This window comes from Myxocyprinus asiaticus, chromosome 20 (assembly GCF_019703515.2).
Source record: "Myxocyprinus asiaticus isolate MX2 ecotype Aquarium Trade chromosome 20, UBuf_Myxa_2, whole genome shotgun sequence".
Classification (NCBI taxonomy): Eukaryota; Metazoa; Chordata; class Actinopteri; order Cypriniformes; family Catostomidae; genus Myxocyprinus; species Myxocyprinus asiaticus.
This window is the reverse complement of record NC_059363.1, coordinates 26,669,063-26,693,333: the sequence shown is the minus strand read 5'-3', so window position 1 is coordinate 26,693,333 and position 24,271 is coordinate 26,669,063. Positions and strand designations below refer to the sequence as shown.

Genomic DNA, 24,271 nt, shown 5'->3' with positions numbered 1-24,271 from the left:
TCACCCTGGGATGCTTTTTAAACAGTATTGAGTTCCCATCTATGTTGGGCGCTTATTGGCTGCTTTTCTTTATTATTTGGTCCAAGTCATCAATTTAAAAAAAAAAAAAAAAATTTTAATTACATTTTAGTTTTATAATGAAATAAATTAATATGGTGGCACAATTGTATTTTTGTCTACAGAACTAATTTCAAACATTTAAGCATAAGCCTTCAGTTCAAAAGATTTTTAAGATCATGAGAAACATTTCAGTCAAGTGTTTCAAAACTTTTGACCGGTAGTGTGTGTGTGTCTATATATATATATATATATATATATATATATACCGTAAAAATATATATTTGAAAACTTTATTGAAATTGATTAAGTTGTGTTCACTTTCGTGTATGAATTAAAGTTGCAAGGAAAGTATTTTAATTGCTTTTAAACCACTTGGTAGTTTTAAAGTCACTAATTAATATTTTTGTAGGAAATGCGACGTGTTTTTCAAAGATGCACGAAACCAACATGGAAAGATTACACACCTACCAATTTGAAACATTTAAAAAAGTTTTCTCATTTAATCACCTGGGACAACATTCGTCATTTATCCAGCACTACAGTTAGGTTTCGCGTGAAGGAATTTGCAGAGGCAGCAGCGCTCACTCACTGTTATTGTGTCTCCAGGGAGACAAGGTTGCAAAGGAGCCGCGCTGTCTTGTTCACGAGATTTGCTCAGAATGCCAACTAGTCTCAAATCGACAGCAATGGTCATTCGCACTCATATATCCTCACAACATTTATAGTCATTTCGGAGCACATTTTCATGTAAGACATATATGCACGTCACCTATTTTATCTACAAACTCAAAGAAAGAAAGAAAGAGAAATAGATTTGGATTATTTTAAAGGAAGAACCGCCGGTAAGCGACCTGCAACTATATGAACAGCCAGAATGACGTCTGTGGAATTCAGAACTCATCATAAGTACAAAAACCGCGGGAATAAGGATTTTATTAATCATTGGCAGATGAAGGTAACTGACAACAGACAGTCGCACGCGGACGGGCCGCGCTCTGATGGCGCCGAGACCAGATTCAGTGCATGGACACCTGTGACGAACAAAGCATGTAACCAACAGGTTAGAGGTGTAATATATGAATTAACTATTTAGTAACTTGTCTGGAACTACAGTTAATTAAAATAAACCTGCAGCTTTTTCAGGAAAGAACAACTCTCATCCTCCACTGGTTTGACCTCTGGACAGACAGACAGAGGAAGGAATTTATCAGTCAGCTCCTGAGAAGATGTTCCAAATCCCAACTCAAGTAAATTCTAAACACTTCATAATATCTGATTTTACAAGAGTCTTAATGTATAATTCACACACGGCATGATTTAGATTCCAGTCAATACATTTTTAATGAATGTGTTATTTTTTTTATTTTTATGAGTTCAGGTTCACCAGTGACTGTTTATCAGAAGCAGTCCCCATCACTCAAATGGACTTCACAGCTGTGCTGCCTCGATTTTTGTCTCTGTACATTATGTCATTTCTCAGTCCTCGAGATGTCTGTGCTGCAGCACAGGTGTGCTGGCACTGGAGGTTTTTGGCAGAGCAGGTAAATTGAAAGAAAAAAAAAAAACAGTTACTGACCATGCATGGGCCAGAGAAGGACCCTGAGCAGTGAGAAACCATGGAAGCGATTGTTTTTTTATTATTATTTTTAATTTTGATTTAGTTTTTCAACCTCTTTTTATATATATATATATTCACTGGCAGCCAAAAGTTTGTAATAATGTACAAATGCTGCTCTTATGGAAAGAAATTGGTACTTTTATTCACCAAAGTGGCATTCAACTGATCACAATGTATAGTCAGGACATTAATAACGTGAAAAATTACTATTACAATTTGATTTTTTTTAAACTACTTCAAAGAGTTCTCATCAAAAAAATCCTCCACGTGCAGCAATGACAGCTTTGCAGATCCTTGGCATTCTAGCTGTCAGTTTGTCCAGACACTCGGGTGACATTTCACCCCACGCTTCCTGTAGCACTTGCCATAGATGTGGCTTGTTGGGCACTTCTCACGCACCTTACAGTCTAGCTGATCCCACAAAAGCTCAATGGGGTTAAGATCCATAACACTCTTTTCCAATTATCTGTTGTCCAATGTCTGTGTTTCTTTGCCCGCTCTAACCTTTTCTTTTTCTGTTTCAAAAGTGGCTTTTTCTTTGCAATTCTGCCTGCACCTCTGAGTCTTCTCTTTACTGTTGTACATGAAACTGGTGTTGAGCGGGTAGAGTTCAATGAAGCTGTCAGCTGAGGACATGTGAGGCGTCTATTTCTCAAACTAGAGACTCTGATGTACTTATCCTCTTGTTTAGTTGTACATCTGGCCTTCCACATCTCTTTCTTTCCTTGTTAGAGCCAGTTGTCCTTTGTCTATGAAGACTAGTGTACACCTTTGTATGAAATCATTTAGTCTTGAAATCATTTAAATTTTTTAATGGGGGTGCTCATGGTTCTTTGATTTGGCCCTGTAAATGTGCTAGGCATCTCAGGTAAAACCTGAATCAGTGTAATGGGGCCTTTAATTTATCAGAGAGCATGCTTTTAGCACATTCCTCTTTTACTCATAAATTGTTTCTGAAAGTCACCTTAAAAGAAAATTACGGTTTCTGAATTGTATCTGTTAACCCACTGTTTATTTGTGCAACCTCTATGTAATTTTCTAGGACTGCCTGTGGTCTCCAAAGTGCATTCGTCTGGGCTGGTTTCTTCCCTACAGTCCATCAGACCATGAGTATGGGGCCTGGAAAAGGCATTATGTAGCCTGTGCCACCAGTTTGGATATTCTGACTCCACGGGAAGCTGCAGATATCTATGGTACCTTGAATGAGAGTTTAACTGCACCAGATGAGCAGGAGGAGCTATGGAGAGAGCACATGATAAGACAAACTATCAGAGAGAAGATAGCAGAGCATAAAAGTGAGTGCCAGGATTTCCAGAGTTACATGCAGCCTACAACATGTCCCTTATATCAAATGGCTTGTCACTGAAAAGAAGATTAGAGAGATGAAACAAATTATAATTATGTTCGCTTGAAAAAGCCACCATACTGTTATCTGATAACAGTTATCATACTGTTATCAAAGTCCCTTTCAAGGAAAGTGGCTGCCATCTTTGGACACTCCCTGGCAGGCTGGCCATCTACAGTTGAAGTCAGAAGTTTACATACAACTTAGCCAAATACATTTAAACTCAGTTTTTCACAAGACCTGATGTTTAATCATAGAAAACATTCCCTATCTTAGGTCAGTTAGGATCACTACTTTATTTTAAGAATGTGAAATGTCAGAATAATAGTAGAGATAATGATTTCAGCTTTTATTTCTTTCATCACATTCCCAGTGGGTCAGAAGTTTACATACACTTTGTTAGTATTTGGTAGCATTGCCTTTAAATTGTTAAACTTGGGCAAAAAGGTATTGGGTAGCCTTCCACAAGCTTCTCACAATATGTTGCTGGAATTTTGGCCCATTCCTCCAGAATTTGGCCCATTCCTCCAGACAGAACTGGTGTAACTGAGTCAGGTTTGTAGGCCTCCTTGCTCACATATGCTTTTTCAGTTCTGCCCACAAATTTTCTATAGGATTGAGGTCAGGGCTTTGTGATGGCCGCTCCAATACCTTGACTTTGTTGTCCTTAAACCATTTTGCCACAACTTTGAAGGTATGCTTGGGGTCATTGTCCATTTGGAAGACCCATTTGCGACAGAGTTTTAACTTCCTGGCTGATGTCTTGAGATGTTGCTTCAATATATCCACATAAGTTTCCTTCCTTATCCTCATGCCATCTATTTTGTGAAGTGCACCAGTCCCTCCTAGAGCTAAGCAACCCCACAACATGATGCTGCCACCCCCATGCTTCACGGTTTAGCTGGTGTTCTTTGGCTTGCAAGCCTCACCCTTTTTCCTCCAAACATAACGATGGTCATTATGACCAAATGGTTCATTTTTTGTATCATTGGACCAGAGGGCATTTCTCCAAAAAGTAAGATATTTGTCCCCATGTGCACTTGCAAACTATAGTCTGGCTTTTTTGTGGTGGTTTTGGGGCAGTGGCTTCTTCCTTGCTGAGCAGCCTTTCAGGTTATGTCGATATAGGACTCATTTTACGGTGGATATAGATACTTGTCTACCTGTTTCCTCCAGCATCTTTACAAGGACCTTTGCTGTTGTTCTGGAATTGATTTGCACTTTTTGCACTAAACTACATTAATTTCTAGGAGACAGAATGTGTCTCCTTCCTGAGCGGTATGATGGCTGTGTGGTTCCATGGTGTTTATACTGGCGTACTATTGTTTGTACAGATGAATGTGGTACCTTCAGTTGTTTGGAAATTGCTCGCAAGGATGAACCAGACTTGTGGAGGTTATTTCTGAGGTCTTGGCTGATTTTTTATGATTTTCCCATGATGTCAAGCAAAGAGGCACTAAGTTTGAAGTAAAATCTGGCAACAATACTATCATACATTGTGCTTGTTTACCTGTAAGGTGGAACTTCCTTTTTTACAACCGTTGGGTGTTCCAGTTTCTCCTATACATTTTATTTCAAGTGGTCTGTTTCGGGCTATATGGTCTCTGCTGTTATGCTTCACACTTGGTTTAGGGCTTTTCCAGAATCCCTGAACCAAGATCAAAATTATCAATTGTAACTCCTCAAAGAGATTTCAAGCTACATTCACCAAACTTTGTTCTGACCTAGGTTGCTGATGTGTGTCTTCTCTAACTGATCAGACTTATCCTTTTTCCGAAGTGGATAATGGAATATCACAAAAATCCCATAGACTTACATTGATAGAATGTTCAAGCAGGCCAAGACTCTGTCACAGAATGTTTGTGATTTTAGACTCCAACAGTCTAAGGCCTGTATTATCTTTAAACTTTTAAAACCAGGCTGTCAAGCCAATATCAAAGTTTATCTTGACAAGCTTTACCCATCTAGTACTAAAAGCAATATGTGACGTTTTCAATCCATAAAAATCATTTCAAGGTCTTTAAAATGGTGCTAATAATGCCAGTTAGTTGATGTTTTGGGCCTCACATTGCTTTGAGTTTTTCCACAGAGTCTGCCTTGAAGACCAGGAGAGCATGGTTAAACCCCAGTAAATTGGGAACATCAGTCACTGGAACCATTCAGAAGCATCCATTGAGTCTTACTGCTGCTCTTCTTCATATAGGGGTGAGACATTAACTAAAGACAGTTTAAAGCAATAAAACTGAGTGATAAATACATTATGTGCTGTCTTTGGTACAATATTAATACTGTCTGTGATGGTTGTCATACATTGTCTCATGTTAGATCAGGTTAAAGAAAAGCTCCATAATGTATGTATAAGTGTAAAGCCATATTATTCTAGAAATGTGCGTTCAGAAAATCATATACATTCAACAACATATTGTTGAATGTTTTTCTTATACAGGAAGAGTGTCGATTGAAAAAATCACTTTCTAGTGTGGAAACACAGTTTGGTTTGACCATAAAAAGTACTCTTGAGAACACATATGCCACCAGTTTAGTGAGAACTCCATCTATGAGGTCAGTAAAGCAGTTAATTGGTGGATATTTCTGTCAATTGTCACATGCATCATATTTAACTAACTTTTTGTTTAATTTGTCTAAAATCAATAATGGAAAAATATTCCGGAATGTGCTATATAGATTTACTTACAGTTCACTCTTCAAACGACCTGCCAGGTCCACCTGTTGTCCTCCTCCACACTTCTTACTTGTGTCTTCCAAAGTTCCTGGATATGAAGTAAGACACTAAACTTCAAAATCTGTAGTACAAGACACTCAATTCAATCTCCTTTTGAATTGTAATTAAAACCAAAAATCTCAACTTTATATTTCTAGTTGCTGCTGGCTGCTGTGCAAGTGTCTGTGCTGGTTTTACCATATGACTCACAAGGAACTACCTTGGAGGCTTTGCTCTTTCTTGCGGAAAGGGCTCTCCAGGGCAAGATTATACAAAGTGTCGGCATCCTAGCAGAAGGAAGCACAGATGAGATAAATCTCACAGAAGGTAATTCCTTAGAAATGGATTAATTGGGTCTGAGTTCCACTCTGGGTGGTGTCATTGGTACGGTCTGTTTGAAGGTTAGATATATTATCTGATCATTGGAAGTGTATTACTTGATCTCATTTTACTGGACATATGGTTGTACAAAGGTTTTATTAAAGTACATTTTTTAATTTTTTATTTAACAGCAGTGATCTAGTAATATTTACTTTTATCCTCAGGAATGAGTATCACTGAGAAGACAGTGCTGAAGCCATGTGTAAGGGAGTTCTGGGAAAAACTGTGTGGCTGGGTAGTTCCTGCTTCAGAGGGAGGGAGTCTCAACATCTTTGCTCCCCTTGCTGCTTCTGGTAAAGTGTCATTTTTTTCCTATGCAGTGTAAATAAATAATGAAAAATTCTGTCATAATTTACTCTTTATGTTGTTCCAAACTTATGTGACTTTCTTTCTTATGTGGAAAACAAAATGGCAGTTGATAGTGACTCACTTTAATGCTTATAAAAGGACACAAAAGAATCATAAAAGTAGTTCATGTGTCTCCAAGTCCAACCTAGTCTCACAGAATAAACATTACTATAACTACATTTTTGCAAACTGAGTTTTACGTTCTGCTTTCAACAATTTGCTCTAGTTTCCTGGTGAAATGAACACTAGAGGTGCTATGTAAAACTGTGCATTTTATTCACTATCACACAAATCACTACTACAGTGGCTGATTATGAGTTTATAAACACTTTTTCGCCCTATTACTCGCACGCTGCTATTTTATGATATCAACACACTTTTACTCTAATGCATAATTTTGAAAAACTATACATTTTAATGCTCATATTACAGACCCACCTAGATTATTCCTATGTGATTAACTTCCGTGGTAGCTCACCTGATAGATTGTTGGACTTTGAACTGGAAAGACTGTGGTTTGAGCCCAACTAAGGACACTCAAATCAAAAGTGAAAGTAAAACCAAAGTGATAGAAGCAACACAAAAAAGATGAGGTTGCTTCTGGAAAAAAATGTGCTTTTAATGACGAATTTGCTTTTAAAACACTATCAGTTAGGTTTAGGTGTTGGTTTAACCACTCATTCATCTTTTAGGACACTATTGGTTAGGTTTAGGCTAAAGTTTTAGGATAGGGAGGTATGTTTTATTTATTAAAACAAACCTTGTCTGATTACCACATAATTTCAACAATTTACTAGGAAACTGCAGCCAAATGTGTTATACAGCACATCATTTTTGTTCGGCAAAAATTTCCATGGTCACTTAAATTTAATAAGATCAAAGTTCAAGTCTTCTGAAGTCATACGATAGGTTTGGTAAAAAACAACCTGAAATTGAAGTCATTTTTTATGAGTGCTTTGAGAGAAGTTTGATCTCAGTGGCTCACATGTTAATGTTTAGTACTAAAAACAAGTTATTGTAGAAAAATGTTTGCTGTGAACGAGCTTCTCTTATAGTGCTCATGAACGTTTGGGTCCTTCTGTGCTCCGCATATGGGTTTGGAATTATATGTGGGTAAGTAAATTATGACAGAATTTTCATTTTTTGATGAACTATCCCTTGACACTGGCTTCATATATAGGTGATATGTATTGATATGCAGTTCCATGGAAAGCAACCTATAACAATTAATGTTCATGTCTGGAGTGGTGGTGGTGTAGTGGACTAAAGCACTGAACTGGTAAGTGGAAGGTTGTTGGTTCAATCCCCACAGCCACCACCATTGTCTCCTTGAGCAAGGCACTTAACTCCAGGTTGCTGCAGGGGAATTGTCCCTGTAATAAGGGCACTGTAAGTCGCTTTGGATAAAAGCGTCAGCCAAATGCATAAATGTAAATGTATTCAAGAGCTGTTCTGTTTTGATCGTTCAGTTTCAGGGATGGCGCTGATGAGGAAGCTGTCTGCTATGACTGGTCTGAATGTCAGAGCTCCCACAGGGATCTGTACTGGCTCCTACCAGCACAGTGAGTTTCACAAATGTCTGACAACAAATATCTGTACTGAAGTCATACAGAATAGGTGCCATGTATAGAATGGAAACAGTGAGGAAGGGTAAAACTGCCATATGGGAAAATGTTAGGATTGAATGTTGTGAATCCTAAAAAAGAAAACTTTTCTGATTTGTTCTAGTTCTTAGTGAATGGTCCGGGACGGGTGAGTTTCCTCCATTGGTGTATCTGAACGAGACCCTTCTCCTGAGCTGGTGCCGGCAGGCAGAGTGGATAGATGAAGCCTGTAAAAAGCTGCAGAAACAGCTTGGACCACAGCTGCACATTCTGTGTCAAGAGATCAGGGGTCGTATCCTGGGTAAGTCAGAGATTTAACTGTTTTAAAGCTTTTAAGGGATTGTTCACCCAAAATTGAAACTTCTGTCATAAATGACTCAACCTCATATCGTTCCAAAAACGATATAACATTTTTTCTTTTGAAGAACACTAAAGGAGATGTTTTAATGAATATTACTTCTCTTCTCAATAAGATGGCAGTGGGTAGTGTCTTAAAAACGGACCCAAAAGTATAATAAAAGTAGTTCATGTGATCATATTCCAAGTCTTCTAAGGCAAATGAAAACTACATTTAAGTAATTTTTAAGTGAAATTCTTGACATCTGCTGCTTCTCTGTAATGAATACATGTATGCGCAATGGACAAATTACTTCAATTTCAGGTTGTTTCTCACCAAACCCTATCGTATGCCTTCAGAAGTCTTGGAATATGATACATTAATCACATGGACTACTTTTATGATATCTTTGGGTCCTTTTTACAAGCATGTATAGCTGTAGGCCGGAGATCTCCAAATGGGGGTGGAATCTCCGAAATAGGGTGTGGTTTCTCCAGGTGGGGTTACTCCAAAAGGGGGTTGCGCCAACTCCAAAAGGGGGCGACACCTCCACAGATGGTTAGGTTTAGGGAAGGGGTTAGGTAAGGGGCTCCCTATATCTTTGTTGGCAATTTGGAGCTCCCGCCCCTTTTTGGAGCTCTGTCTGCAGATATATCCGTCTCCCTTTTTAAGCTTTAAAGTGAAGCTCTATCCACTGGCATTGTATTGAAAAGACAGACCACTATACTCATTAAAACATCTCCTTGTGTTCCACATAAGAAAGAAAGTCATATGGGTTTGGAACGACATGAAGGTGAGTAAATTATGACAGAATTTTCATTTTTGGGTGAAATATCCCTTCAGTGACTGTAGATGATTATGTGATTATGCCATCTCTTTCATAACATTTCACATTGCTTTGTGCTCATCCTCTTTTGATTGTATTGAAGCCATTTTCTTTGTGTCCTCGGCAGGTCTGCTGCTTTGGGACCATATAAAGATGCCTGTCATCTCCCTTAAATCTGATGTCATGCAATGTTTGATTCAGGGACTAGTGGCACTGATGAATGAGACTCCAGTAAGCTTGAAACATTCTGTTAACATACTTTGCACTGCTGCATTTCCCTGAACCTGATTGGTTGTTTTTCCTGTTGTGCTGTAGGATGACCCCTTAGAGTTTTTGGGACACTTTTTACAAAGATCTGTCAATGGTGGTTTGAAGAATACTGACCCATTGTTTCTCACAGAAAGCGCTTCATCTTATATCATGAACCCCATTCCAGAGTCTACAAAGGTTAGTGTTTCTGTTGTAAATCATTAATTAGGTTATACTATATGTCCTCAGTGGTTGACAATGTGTGCCTTATTCCTCTCATTTACTTTTAGGGCTTGATGAGTGATGCAGATGGGCGCAGTACTGTGTGCAAAGAGCTTTTGAATAGTGAGAGAAATTTTGTGAGGCAGCTTCAGGCGGTGGCCACAGTTTACTACAGTCCTCTGAGAGCTGCACTGGACTCCAACCGAGCCATTATCAGCTCCGTCAGTCTCATTACAATCTTCTGCCCTCTGCTGGACATTTTGGAGGCAAACAAGTAAAATACTTGTCCACATAATTTTTTTCTTTTTAAATACATTTTGTTTCTTCCTGTTTTCTTAACTCTGGTCTTCTAGTATTTTTCTGAAGGAGCTTACTGAGAGGTGGGAGGAATGGGGTCCACAGCAGTGTGTGGGTGATGTTTGTGTCAAGTTTTGCACCAAACTACGGGCTTACACTAACTTCTTCAACAACTATCCTACCATTCTCAGAACAATAGACAAGGTAGGTCTCAGTTTTCACTCCTAATAAATATCTCACTCCTCTCTGCTTCATGCTTTTTAAGGAAGAAGCACTAAACCATGTGTTTTGTATGCTTTGTAGTGCAGAGAGATGCTTCCTGTATTCCGAACCTTTCTGAAGAGACACGACAGGACCCTTGCTACCAGAATGCTGAGGTAAAGTTACAACAAATACATTTTTAACAGCCTTAAGGATGGCTTAGATAGAAATTTATCTTATGTCCAGTCTTCAGGAGCTGTTACTTGCCCCATGTGCACGGGTGGATGAGTATGTGACTTTGCTTCAGGCTTTAACGCTACACACACCACCTGAGCACCCCGACTACACACAGTTATCATCTGCACTCAACACACTGATGACTTACAGGAGTTTCATCCATAAGGTGTGTTTGGAGATAACACACAGCTGATGGTGCAGTGCACAGTGTAATTTGCATGTTAACATCCATGCAAATTAGAGCTTAAAACAAAATATTTTGTGTGTTTTTCACTCTCAGTTGAAAAGGAGCCTGAATAAAGACTTGAGAATCCTGGAAGCACAGAGCACAATTCAGAGCTGCCCAGTAAGTTGCATATGAATGTACCAGTCATTCCTGACACAGATTAGGTTCTCAAATGGCACAGTAAAGGCCAGGAGACAAGTTTAGTACAGACAACAGAAAAATGTATGTGGTGGAAAACTGAGCATTTATGGGTGAATCACATGAAACCTGTTCAGCTCATATTTCACCCCATAATCTAATAGGAACTCATGGACCTCTTTTACACACTGTATTGATGCATTTACGCCTTATTTAGCAGCATCAATGTAGCAAACTTTTTTATTTTTGAATTTTATGAATGATTTAGTGTTAATGTTTAACTTTATACTTCGTATTACCCTGGAATTAGTTAAAAAAAAAAAAAAAAAAGTTAACAGATGCAGTGAGGTGCAATATACAGCTGCTGAAAGTGACAGTAAATTGTCAGAATGTTGTAATCCATTGCTTTCTATTTTTTTCTTCATTTGGAAAGTTGTGGAAATGTAATAGTGCCGTTTTTCTTTTTATATTGGAGCAAATGTGTGAGCAAAAATGATATTTGCTGTGGTCTCCCATTCACTCCCATTCACCACAATTGAAGTTAACCCTGCATTTACTTACTTCCATGTTCTAAAACCCGGAAGTGTGAAAAGGGTCCTTTATATGTATAATAATGAATAATGAAGCCTGTTTTAAGACCATTAAGATTTGAATTGCAATGCTATTTTCATGACAATGAAGCTGTAATAAGACAATAAAAGTAAAGAATATTTAATGAGAATCTCCTTTGAAAATATTGTGATTTGGAGAAAAAAAAATAAAAAATTAAAGGCGTGTAATGCAAAACTCTTAATGGTACTAAAATAGGCTTCAATCTGCTTCCTTTTTATTTTGAGGTGAAATATTGCCTGGATATGTTTTTTTTTTGCAAAATTACAAATATAGTATAATATAACACTATGTTTGTTCTGTTTTTAGAATTTGTTGGAGGGGAGCAGATACTTGATCACCACACAGGAAGTGGCATTACTGATATGCCTAAATAGAGACATTGCTGCCTCTCTCAGGTATTGCTGTTGACCTCAGATCAAATAACAGAGAAAAAAGGGTTTCTCCTACCATTTTCTGTTTTGAAGTAGTCTAACTAGAATCTCATATCAACAAACTCAGTATGTCAAAGTCTATAAGAAATAGAATAGTCTATTAGCAAAGCACTTTTCCTAATCCAACCTCACATAGCAGGAATGAAATATATTTTCATTCTCTTTCTTTTCTCAGGATGTATGAGCATGTGAGTGACCTGGGATTGTTTCTGTTTAATGATGCTCTTGTACTGACTGAGAGAAGTGTCTCAAACGTACCATTTTGTCTGGCAGTGAACACAACTCACACCTTTCTGGCCTCCATTGCTCTGCATTGTCTAAATGTTGTGGAAATCACAGATACAAAGTGTATGTTACCACATAATACAATGTGCAGATCTCTAGAATGAGTTGTTTTTTAAACTTAGTAATATTTAGATGAAGAAAACTGTTACCATTTACACAAAGTCATTAAAGGAATATTCTGGGTTATATTACAAGTTAATCTCAATCGACAGCATTTGTGGCATAATATCGATTACCACAAAAATGTATTTTGACTCGTCCCTCAATTTCACTTACAAACCTTTTCTGTGTAAAGTTATAGCCAATTTTACAATTATTTTTATTTTTTATCCCCTTTTCTCCCAATTTGGAATGCCCAATTCCCACTACTTAGTAGGTCCTCGTGGTGGTGCGGTTACTCACCTCAATCCGGGTGGCGGAGGACAAGTCTCAGTTGCCTCCAATTCTGAGACCATCTTATCACGTGGCTCGCTGTGCATGACACCGCAAAGACTCACAGCATGTGGAGCCTCATGCTACTCTCCGCGATCCACACACAACTTACCACGCACCCCACTGAGAGCGAAAACCCCTAATCGCAACCACGAGGAGGTTACCCCATGTGACTCTACCCTCCCTAACAACCGGGCCAATTGGTTGCTTAGGAGACCTGGCTGGAGTCACTCAGCACGCCCTGGATTCGAACTCGCAACTCCATGGGTGGTAGACAGCGTCAATACTCGCTGAGCTCCCCAGGCCCCTGCCACTTTTACAACTCTGTTGCCATGATGATGTAATATCAACAAACCCAAAAATGACTGTAAAAACAAAGATTTAAATAACGTAACAGCTCAAATAATACACAAGTTTTAACAGAAGAATGAATGTAAGTGCTTGTATAAAATTATAAGCTACACAAAACCACCCCAAAATGGGCCCCATTCACTTGCATTGTAAGTGCCTCACTGTAACTTTAATTTTTGCTTTTTTTTAAAGAAAAGTATGGACGAGTCGAACTTAATGATTGTGGTAATCAGCATTGCGTCACAAATGCTGTCATTTGAGCTTAACTTGTATTGAACCCAGATTGTTCCTTAAAGTATTTTTGAAGTTTTTAACCTCATTTTAATCTCTTCAGATGTTCAGAACACTTTTCAGCTGGAGAGCCCAAAGCGCCAATGGATTTGTGCTACAGATAGGGAAGAAGACAAGATAAGGCTATTGTCTGCTTTACACAGTGCTATAAATGCTGCTATTACACGTAACTAAAGATGCACATGGCAATACCAGTATAAAGAAACTACTTCTAAAAATAGACACTGAATGGAGGGTCGTATTTAATTACATTCTGCCTATTTTTCCATTTGTTTTAATACCAAGGAATAGCAAACTTGGTTGGTATGATTGCCTTATTTTGCATAATAAATATTAAGTAGGAATTAATGCAATATAAAAACAAATTGTGTCTGTTTATCCCCTTTGTCTTTGATCTTTGACCTTTTATTCAGTGTTACAATCATAGATATATGAACATTTAAACATACTTTGCATTGTTTTTATTGTGTGTTTTACCTGCACACTTACCTATAAAAGAATTTATTTAAAATAAAATACACTAAATGTTACAAATTTAGATTGCATTCTGAAATTTACAGATGAACACTCAACACGTCCAGTTATAAATGGGACAGTAAAAACTTTTATATCAAAAAAGCAATGGCAATTAAAAAAGCAAAAGATCCATTACCATGCCAAATGGTTACATCTTGCTAAAGATTAGCTGCCACGTGTAATTCTTGAAGAATCAAATGTAATTTTTAAATCTTTTTAGACAAAACTATCCTGTTTAGTCTAATCTTCATTAGAGCTTTTATACCTCCATTTCTGAGGCTATAAACAATATATTCTCCATCACTGTAGAGTGTGCAAAATTTTGGGTCATGCGTAGTTTCGCACATACATGAACATCTGCATATATTGTTCCAGTAGTTGACATTTGTTAATAATTGTAGAATACACAGAATAGTGTACTATCACCCTTATTAGAAAGCCAAAACAAAGATGTTATAAACTTGACATCTTGGAATATTACTAGGTTTGTGCAAACATTTATAAGAACTTTTAAACTGTTAATCAACTTTAAAACAGCTAATAAAATCATGTTCCAACTCCCCTAACATATAAACGGAAAAGAATAATCATGTTTAAGATGAGATTAAGCCTTCACATAGACAGTCAAAATTATTAAATGATATATTGTTTTGACCCAATCAATAACCCAAACAACAATAAAAACAAAAAAGGTGAAATATCACCAGTTTTAACTTTCAGTGGGATCCATAACTTACTTTTAAAACTTTAAAGTGCTTGAATCCATTACATCAGTTCAAACAATCAAATTTTACCCTTCCTTCACTGACTGAACAAAATAAATAAGAAAAGATATTGGGAAAATAAACTGTTGTTCCTTCATGGGAAATGATACATATTTATAGAGTATATGACTTTCAAGATTTGGACCAGGACACCAAAACAGGATTTGTGTATCACTCAGCAAACGAAAGCAGAGAACGCAAATACCTTTGTCTCCGAAACAAAGGATGTATTTTAACAACAAGAGTACTCTATTGCTGTACCTGCATAGCTCATTTAACATATTTGGTTTAAGTTACTCTCCTTAAGCAGGTTGTATTTCTGTTGATCCAAGAATGTATTTATTTTACCATCACCCAAATCAAAAACTCAACATACTAAAAGGCAGAAGGGTGTTTGAATTCAGCACCCGGTCATGTGCGACATGATATTGTCTTAGTGATGTTTATCTGGTGTAATATACTCTGTAATAGACAACCTTTGGCCTCCAGAAGGAGTAGGAATTGTCAAATTTCAGAAGGTAAACTCCCTGGCCAGGATATTGGTGACTGCCTGCATAGACTTCCTCATGGCTGTCCCGACGGCAAACAGGAACCACCTCATTTATCAGTGGAAGTCTGTTCTCCTCCAGCTCTTTCTCTCCTTCAGCCTGTGTTGTCCCTGAATTAATGATCAAATCAAATTAATAATGGATATGAAATACTATGATTTTATGTAAAACTTCAATAAATGCTTAATGTATTTAAGTATGTTATTAATTACCAGGGAAAATGCTGGAAAAGTGAAGGAAAAATCATGGAAATTTCTATAGTCAATGCATTTTTTTTTTTCTCTAGTTATACTCTGGTCTAATATAGTTTAATGCTAGATATTGCTCTTGTGTAAAGTAAAACATAGTGCTGTCCAATTTGTGAGTGAATCATTATTTTGAATCTGTAATTTTCATTCGAACCAGTTCACATATCATACTGAATGATTCATTAGTGAATCTGTCTGACATTGAACAATTTGTAAAAAAAATCCTAATCTAATGATCACAAATGACCCTGGGAACCCTGATCCAAGCAAAGCTGGTAAAAAAATAAACTAAACAACCAGTACTGTGTTGTAGCTATAAGTCAAAGTAAGCCACCGTCTTACCTTCTTTAGTTTCAGTAGCAGACGTCCCTTCATTATTGTTGCTTGGTGACATGGTCAAGTCCTTCCACTCAAAGTACAGCCCAAAACCGATGTCGTAGTGATCAGTGGCGAATTCCCAGAAGAGGTGTGAGCCATCCTCATGAGTGGGCACTCGTACTGTCAACATCTCCCCTCGGCCAACTGTGATCACAGAGTCCTCATCGTGCATCACCTTCTCCTTAAACTCTCTTATTTGAGGCCGTGTCCACATAGAGGGAGCAACAATAAGTGTCTCTGCATTCATTAAAAAAAAGAAAGACAGCAGGTTTTCAACAAAGACCACTATTGTGTACTTGGAACAAGCAGTTAACCATTAAACTTGGTGTTTCACACATTATTAACACCTAAGAAAAAAATATTTTGTTACTTATGACACAACCATAAATAAACCTAAAATAGGTTGATAAAGATATGTTTTCTGAGTATCAGAAAATGAGATTCTTTGTCACAATTTGAAGTAATTCGGAAGGTCAAACATACCTCCTGGTTTTCCTTCTACACACAAATGGAAGGCTTTTGAGTTTGTCTGCTGTTCCTGATTCTCCAATGAAATTGATTGATTGCTTGGATTGCAGGTGGACGCTGCATCGCTTGAGAAACGAGATGGAGCCTCTGGTGTTTGAGTCACACCTGAGTTCTCTTGCTGCTTTTGCAAGGCCATCTGTACACATGAAAATCTTGAGTAGTGACCAAAGTGTTGAAATCATAAACAAAAAGCCCAAGACCAAATCCTGATCTATGGATGATTTGTTTGGTTGTCACAGAACATCACCACAAAAGCTACTCATCCAATCTTTTCAACACAATTATTGTTCAAATTTAAGCATACCATGTACCCAGGTTTCACTCCATGTCAAAAGTAACAATTTGTTTTTGCCAATAAAGATTTACAATTGCCTATAAAGCTAGTGCTGTGCTGACTTCAGTCTAATCTGAATTCACAGTAACAAATGTACAATGTAATACAAAGACCCAGGATTGACACTCAAATTGTACCCATACCTGTTGCTGCAAACGGAGGGCCTGCTGGACATATTGTTGGTAGTGCTGTTCCTGTAATTGTTTGATGAGTGTATGCTGTTGCTCTGGATTGTCTGGATACTGCTGTTTGGAATACTGTTGAAACTGCACTGCCGTTTGTGCATTCAGAGCAGCCATGATCTGCTGTCTGTGCACACATACGTACATACAACACATGTTATAACATTTTCAAAACAGCAGCAGTCATACCCACAGAAGCAACTGACCACTGAAACCTCAGTTATAATTTATAAAAGTTTTGTTTGATATTCCTTATACTCAATATTTTATTTTAAATGATAGTGACATAGTTCCACATATTTATTACTGTAACAAATGCATAAGTTAAATAGTGACAATGTATATCCTTATAAATCTATTTATAATTATAATTTACTTTGAATGTCAAATGTTCAAGTCTCAGGAAAGTGAAACTCAATGTTTAAAAACAGCAACTCACTTCTGCTGCTCTATCTGTGACCTCTCCGCCTCTTCTTTTCTCCTCTGTTCTTCCTCCCTTTCCCTCCTCTCCTCTTCTTGTTTCCGACGTGCTTCTTCTTCCAACTGCTGCCGTTCCTGCTCTTCTCGCTCCAGCCTGAGACGTTCCTCTTCTTCTCTTCTAAACACACACACACACAAACAGAATGAAAACCTGGAAAAAAGACTTCTTACAAGTCTTAAAGGGATAGTTCACCCAAAAATGAAAATTCTCTGCCATCCTAGATGTGTATTTGACTTACTTTCTTCTGCAGAACACAAATGACAGCTCTGTAGGTCAATTCAATGCAAGTGAATGGTGAACAGACCTTTGAAGCTCCAAAAAGTACATAAAGGTAGCATAAAAGTAATCCATACTACTCCAGTGGTTAAATCTCCACTTTCAATTCCACCTTTCTTTTCTTGTTTTATGACGCTTTGCATTATTTGTGCATATCGAAACCTACTGTTTGGGGCTGGTTAAAGATGGATATTTATTGTAAAAATGACTTATATATTGATCTGTTTCACAACAGCACCTAACATATCACTTCTGAAGACATTGATTTAATCACTGGAGTTGAATGGACCACTTTTATGTGCTTTTTGGAGCTTCGAAGTTCTGGCCACCACTCAATTGCATTGTATGTACCTACAGAGCTGAGATATTCTTCTAAACATCTTTGTTTGTTTTCAGCAGAAAAAAATTAAATCATACACATCTGGGAGTGCATGAGTAAATTATGAGAGAATTTTCATTTTTGGGTGAAGTATCCCTTGAATAGATGTGCTGGCTGTAGCATTTCTTCAACACCTACTGGTACTTCACAAGAAGCTTTAGGCACTTAAACAGTACTCACTGTCTCCTCTCTTGTTCCTCCTTCTCAATCTTGTGTGATGCGACATATGGTGCAAACAGACCACAACAGGAGTTCAGCAACTTCACAAAGTCCTCCATGGCGTCCTCTCTGGCCATGCTGCCCAGTCGTAACCATTCTTTCCTGTGATATGCAGTAAAAAATGCTAAATAAACTGTCTATAAACAGCGATGGCATCTACAATAAGGCTGTGCGAGAAGAAATATATTCCATCCTGTATTAAACCCAGTCATGTTAGAGATCAAACTTGCCTATTTTGTTTTTCTTGCATATTATACTGAGATGATTATTACTGCATGTTATTATACAGTCATTACATTCATATTAGGCACAAAAATATATTTTTGTTGTTGTTGTTTGTTTGTTTTTAAAGGTCCTCCTCAGATTACCTTCTGTCATTTCCCAGTACATCAAAGAACCCAATTTCTGGACATTCCTTTGGGTTATAAGGGCCAAATGTGATTTGCTTATGCAGTGCAACCAAGCGGAGGTTTTCTTCATAAGTTGGATTGAAGGCCTTCCCATTCATTTCTACATGAAACAATAAAATGTAAATTATTTGAAGCACTGGTGGAAAAACCAGCTTAAGCTGGTAGCTGTGTTTTGGAACATGGTAGCTGGTTTAAGCTGGTCATGAGCTGGTCCAAGCTGGTCATACCAGCTCAAGCTGGTTTTTGGAAGATGGTAGCTGGTCGACCAGCTAATGACCAGCTTAAACCAGCTAACATGTTCCAAATACAGCTACCAGTTTAAGCTAGTTTTCCCACTAAATAGAAAGTTCTCTCTGTGATAATGTATTGAGACTCTAATTCATCTCAATCTGATTTATCTAAATATTATATATTAACCATAATATACAAACAAACATAATATCTATACATTATATACAGTATGTTTAACCCTTGTGCGTCAATAAAAAAAATGTCACTCAGAGGTCCTTAGAGGACAAAAATGTCCATGTCAAAAAACTACCATAATAAAAGTATATATTAATAATATTTTCCACTTTCAATAAGTTAATTTTTTTTAACCAACATCAGACCTGATCATAACTACCAAATATTAATTCATTTTCAGGATTTTAACGCTTTAAATTCCATTTTGTTTACATAATGCCACTGTTGTTTTTTTACACACATTTCTCAATACACACATACAAAACACACTCTGACATCCATACCAACACACACACACAATTTTAGCTGCATCATTTATTCAGTTGCCCTGCAGTGCTATATAATACAGCAAACAGAAAATAGGAAAAAAGCATGTATTTGCTCCACAGGCTAAACATGAGAAAAATGGCGCCATCTGGTGGAATATATTTAAAAATTTAATTTTGAATTTTAAAATTTATGATTTTATGCTTTAATGGCATTGGGATCAAATATTGCAGTTTTAATGGGTTTCAGTGGGCACATTTTTGTCCTTAAGGTCCTGAGTGTAACTATTTTAGATGTATTATAGGAACTGAGGTTAAAATATCAAAATTCCCCCCCCAAAAACACACCTCTGGCAAAATGTATGCCGTTGGCATTAACACAGCCAAAATGATCAAAAAAACAAAAATGAAAAAGACAAAAATGTCCCTAAGGTCGCACAAGGTTTAAACAGAATTTGCATTGAATGGCATTTTAGTTCCTGGATGGGTGGGTAAAGGGACTTTTCTTTTGCAACATTAAAGCGGCAGGCATGAGATTTAAAGCTATAAACATTTACTGGCTACAGAGAACAAATATGAGAGGAAAAGTGAAAGTGTAGCTTACTTATAAGTACAAGTTATCAGTTCTGTACCTTTAAAGAATTTCAGCGCAAGTCTGAAGAGCTCCTCTAAAGTGAAACCCCAGTTTCTCTCCAAACTCCAAGACTTCTGGTGTTCTTCAACGTTCTCACATGATTTATGGTTTTCATCGTTGTTGGGTGGATGTATTTCGGTCTCAGTGCCGTTCTCACAGGTTTCCTCGGTCCTGTCGCTGGCATTGAGTGCTGTGTCAGACTCCGGCTGTACTTCAGCGGCCATCACGACAACCTGCTGCCGCGGCTCTTGCTGTTGTCACAGGTGGCCACGTAGCGCACAAAAACACCTCTCTTCCGTGTATTCCCACCGGAAATCCCGTGATATTTGTATAATTATCTACTCATTTAATACGCATTCATTTTGCACGGGGTCTGAAAATGCGCAGGAAAAACGCGGTATACTCTACGCCGAATCTCAGGTTTGGTTTCGTGTTAAATTAACATTACCCGTGATACCGTCATTGACCTGACTCAACCGGTCTTAAAGCAACTACTGAACCTCATTTCCCTTCCAAATCCTACCAAAAGCAGTAATATGTTTGCCATTTCCTTTAACCTTTAAATTGTACTTTATTGCACAAAGTTTGACAAGCCTTTAAAATGTAGACGAGAATAAATATCCTTTTGAAACGAAGATATTTTTAAACAGAGAAAGCTGAATTTCTACACGTCAAATATGTGCGACAGGAACAACAGATGCTAGTTAAGTACTTAATATTGTTCTAATACAGGTATTACATACTGGTAAAATTAACTATTAATTATGTGAAGTATGATCCAAACACATTTGGGTTTTCGCTTCCATACATCACACTTACTACTGCACCAATATGTCCATTGAACAGTCCATTATTTTACTTCTTTATTCAAATTAGCATGAATGAAACAAGTAAAAATCACAGTGACACAAAATAATAACCATAAACAAATTGTGCCTGATTAAACAATTGCCCTAAGGCCACTGAACCTCTTTAAAAAAAACTGGAAAACCCAGAGTTGTTGTCACAGAAACGAGGGTTTCCTGTCAGTCTTGTTTTAACAACACCAAAGGACACAAAAGCTAGTTTGGTCTGGCAAGTTTGGTTTCAGCTGCTGAGGGGCTTTTGTTCCAATGATTACTGTAATGGGATCTGATTAGATCTTTGCACTCTGATAGGACTGTGAGAGTTTTCTGCGGCACAATCTGCCTTTTCTGATATGGTGCTGATCTCCTCCTCTATCAGGAAGGCTGTAGATCAGCTCTGTGAGCAGACAGGGTTTTGGTCATCAAGAAGTCCGTACAGATTTCCAATGTACCCTATTCAGTACATAAGCACATGAGTTTGTTGGTGTATTATACGAAGCATTATCAAAAGTAATTTGGTTTTGTTTCATACTCTCACACTTCATTGCAATGAATTTAACTCAATAGTAAACAGGCAGATTTACAGAGATCTAATGATTTTCTTTTATTAAAAAAAAAAAAAAAAAAAAAAAAGCATTAAAGGGATAGTTTACCCAAAAATGAAAATTCTTTCATCATTAACTCACCCTTATGCCATCCCAAGATTTTTTTATAACTTTATGTCTTCAGCAGAACACAAACAAAGATTTTTAGAAGAATATCTCAGCTCTGTAGGTCCGTACAATGGAAGTGAATGGTGATCAGAACTTTGGAGTCTTATGTATTATTTCTATATTTCCTTTATGTGATTTTTGGAGCTACAAAGTTAAATATATATCTTCAGAAGTGATATTACAGGTGTAGAAACAGATCCAAATTTCAGTCCTTTTTTTATTCTAAATCTCCACTTCAACTTTTACATCTGAAAGTCACATGTGGTGCCTGTTTAGTTTCACTTTCACATCTGAAAGTGAAAGTTAAAGTGGAGATTTAGAATAAAAAAGGGCTTAAATATTTATCTGTTTCTCACCCAAACCAATTATATTGCTTCTGAAGACATGATTTAAACACTGGAGTCTTATGGATTACTTTTATGTTTCCTTTATGTGATTTTCGGAGCTACAAAGGTCTGGTCACCATTCACTTGCATTGTATGGACCAGCAGAGCAAGTCTCCCTTCACACATCTTCACCACATTCTACAGAGGCACCATTGAGAGTGTGCTGACCTGCTGCATCACTGTCTGGTACGGGAACTGCACCGCTGCAGACCGCAAGACCCTACAGCAGACAGTGAACACAGCTGGAAAGATCATGGGTGTCCCTCTTCCTTCCATTTTGGATTTTTTTCCACTGTGCTCCAGCAAAGCAGCCAGCATCATGAAGGACCCCACCCATCCCTCCTACAGTCTTTTCCAGCTCCTACCGTCGGCAGACCGTTCCGCAGCATTTGAGCCAGTTCTGCCAGATTGCTCAACAGATTCTTTCCCCAGGCTGTAAGAACCCTCAATACCCAGCGGCCCCCTACCCATCCCACACCCACTGAACTGAGAACCTTCAAACACACTTCCTTAATATGTGCACAAGACACTTTCACCATGTTGCTGCTGGCCAGGCTTTCCTGGGACACATATGTCTACCAGTTCGTTTACACATATTACTCTAAAGTTTACAGTTGTCCGCATGCTGTGTATTGTGAAAAATTGTTTTATGTATACATTGTGTATTTATTGCTCTTAATTGCACTGTCTGTACTAATGCACTACTATATATATATATATATATATATATATATATATATATATATATATATATATATAGATCATCATTGCAGGACTCTTAATAATAATAATAATAATAATAATAATAATATATACACTACCGATCAAAAGTGTTTCAAAACTTTTGAGCGGTAGTGTGTGTGTGTGTATATATATATATATATATATATATATATATATATATATATATATATATATATATATATATATATATATATATATATATACTACTGATCAAAAGTTTTGAAACACTTACTCATTCTTTATTATAATTTTTTTTACATTTTAGAATAATAGTAAAGTCATCAAAACTATGGAATAACATAAATGGAACTATGGGAATTATGTTGTGACTAAACAAAATCCAAAATAAATCAAAACTGTGTTATATTTTAGCATCTTCAAAGTAGTCACCTTTTGCCTAGAATTTGCAGACATGTACTCTTGACATTTTCTCAACCAACTTCTTGAGGTATCACCCTGGGATTCTTTTTAAACAGTATTGAAGGAGTTTTAATAAAATGTTTGTTTTATAATGAAATAAATTAATATGGTGGCACAATTATATTTTTGTCTACAAAACTAATTTCAAACATTTAAGCATAAGCCTTCAGATCAAAAGATTTTAAGATCATGTGAAACATTTCAGTCAAGTGTTTCAAAACCTTTGGTAGTGTATCTATATATATATATATATATATATATATATAGTTACGATTCACTGTGTTTTGCCTCTGTCATCTGTTCCACCCGGACTACACTTCCCAAAATCCCCTACTCTGATCACTTCCAGCAGTTCCCCTTCGTTCTCACCTGTGTTCCATTCACTCATTAGTCTTTGTCTATTTAATGCCCTGTTGTTTGCTCATTCCTTGTCAGCAGTTATGTGTTTTGACCTCCCGTGTATTTCCTGTGTTTTCCCATCATGGATGTTTTCTTTGTTCCTGTTTTTTACCCGTTATCCTGTACTTTGTTTATTTTATTAAAGAATGTTTCGCTGCAACTAGATCCAGCCTCTCGTGACCTCCTTCCGCATGTTACAGAACAACTGACCGCAAAATGGATCTAGCCGCGTAATTCATTCAACTAAGCCAGGCAGACTTATCAATCAGAGAGTTCTCCCATTTCTTCTCCACTGTTGCCGTCCACACTGGTTTTGATGATGAGACCCTGATATCCATCTACCGACTCAGACTACCAACACGCCGGTGGAGGGAATTACCGGAGACCGGAGACTGCACGTGGGAGGAGTATGTGAGGCTAATTTTAGAGACACTCGCTGCAGAGGATCCACCTCTCTCATTCCCGGTTCCGGCTTCCGAGTCTTCCATGCCTGAGTCCGCTCCACGCCATGTCACAGCCACGTCTGAGTCCGCTCCACGCTATGTCACAGCCACATCTGAGTCCGCTCCACGCCATGTCACAGCCACGTCTGAGTCCGCTCCACGCCATGTCACAGCCACGTCTGAGTCCGCTCCACGCCATGTCACAGCCACGTCTGAGTCCACTCCACGCCATATCACAGCCACGTCTGAGTCCGCTCCACGCCATGTCACAGCCACGTCTGAGTCCGCTCCACGCCATGTCACAGCCACGTCTGAGTCTGCTCCACACCATGTCACAACCACGTCTGAGTCCGCTCCGCGCCATGTCACAGCCACGTCTGAGTCCACTCCACACCATGTCACAGCCACGTCTGAGCCCGCTCCACGCCATGTCACAGCCACGTCTGAGCTTGCTCCACGCCATGTCACAGCCACGCCTCA

At 37.8% G+C, this 24,271-nt stretch overlaps 2 protein-coding genes across 2 annotated transcripts; one reads left to right on the top strand and one right to left on the bottom strand.

Moving 5' to 3' along the window:
* The first annotated feature begins 652 nt into the window (after window positions 1-652).
* Window positions 653-13,407, top strand: LOC127411256 (epithelial cell-transforming sequence 2 oncogene-like). Its single transcript, XM_051646678.1, has 21 exons — window positions 653-1,120; window positions 1,195-1,307; window positions 1,439-1,601; window positions 2,721-2,973; window positions 5,113-5,228; window positions 5,470-5,585; window positions 5,709-5,805; window positions 5,904-6,072; window positions 6,291-6,419; window positions 7,944-8,036; window positions 8,203-8,379; window positions 9,369-9,472; window positions 9,557-9,688; window positions 9,781-9,986; window positions 10,066-10,213; window positions 10,313-10,386; window positions 10,457-10,613; window positions 10,728-10,793; window positions 11,730-11,818; window positions 12,030-12,202; window positions 13,257-13,407. Exons 1-21 carry the CDS (start codon window positions 935-937, stop codon window positions 13,385-13,387), a joined length of 2,892 nt encoding a protein of 963 aa, XP_051502638.1. The 5' UTR covers window positions 653-934; the 3' UTR covers window positions 13,388-13,407.
* A 192-nt stretch (window positions 13,408-13,599) lies between these two features.
* On the bottom strand, window positions 13,600-20,300 carry LOC127411262 (Golgi resident protein GCP60-like). Its single transcript, XM_051646696.1, has 8 exons — window positions 19,840-20,300; window positions 18,435-18,576; window positions 18,028-18,168; window positions 17,151-17,309; window positions 16,673-16,838; window positions 16,151-16,331; window positions 15,632-15,904; window positions 13,600-15,151 (listed from the first exon to the last, which is right to left on the bottom strand). The coding sequence occupies exons 1-8, from the start codon at window positions 20,063-20,065 to the stop codon at window positions 14,937-14,939; spliced, it is 1,503 nt and encodes a 500-aa protein (XP_051502656.1). The 5' UTR covers window positions 20,066-20,300; the 3' UTR covers window positions 13,600-14,936.
* Between the last annotated feature and the right edge of the window lie 3,971 nt (window positions 20,301-24,271).

Excerpts from the sequence above, each read along its gene's own strand:
- LOC127411256 (XM_051646678.1), top strand. The coding sequence starts at position 935 with ATGACGTCTGTGGAATTCAGAACTCATCATAAGTACAAAAACCGCGGG. Across the intron at positions 5,229-5,469 it reads CTGCTCTTCTTCATATAGGG|GAAGAGTGTCGATTGAAAAA; the intron begins GTGAGACATTAA and ends TTTCTTATACAG. Across the intron at positions 6,073-6,290 it reads TGAGATAAATCTCACAGAAG|GAATGAGTATCACTGAGAAG; the intron begins GTAATTCCTTAG and ends TTTTATCCTCAG.
- LOC127411262 (XM_051646696.1), bottom strand. The coding sequence starts at position 20,065 with ATGGCCGCTGAAGTACAGCCGGAGTCTGACACAGCACTCAATGCCAGC. Across the intron at positions 18,169-18,434 it reads GTACTGGGAAATGACAGAAG|GAAAGAATGGTTACGACTGG; the intron begins GTAATCTGAGGA and ends TGCATATCACAG. Across the intron at positions 17,310-18,027 it reads GAGGAACAAGAGAGGAGACA|AAGAGAAGAAGAGGAACGTC; the intron begins GTGAGTACTGTT and ends GTGTGTGTTTAG.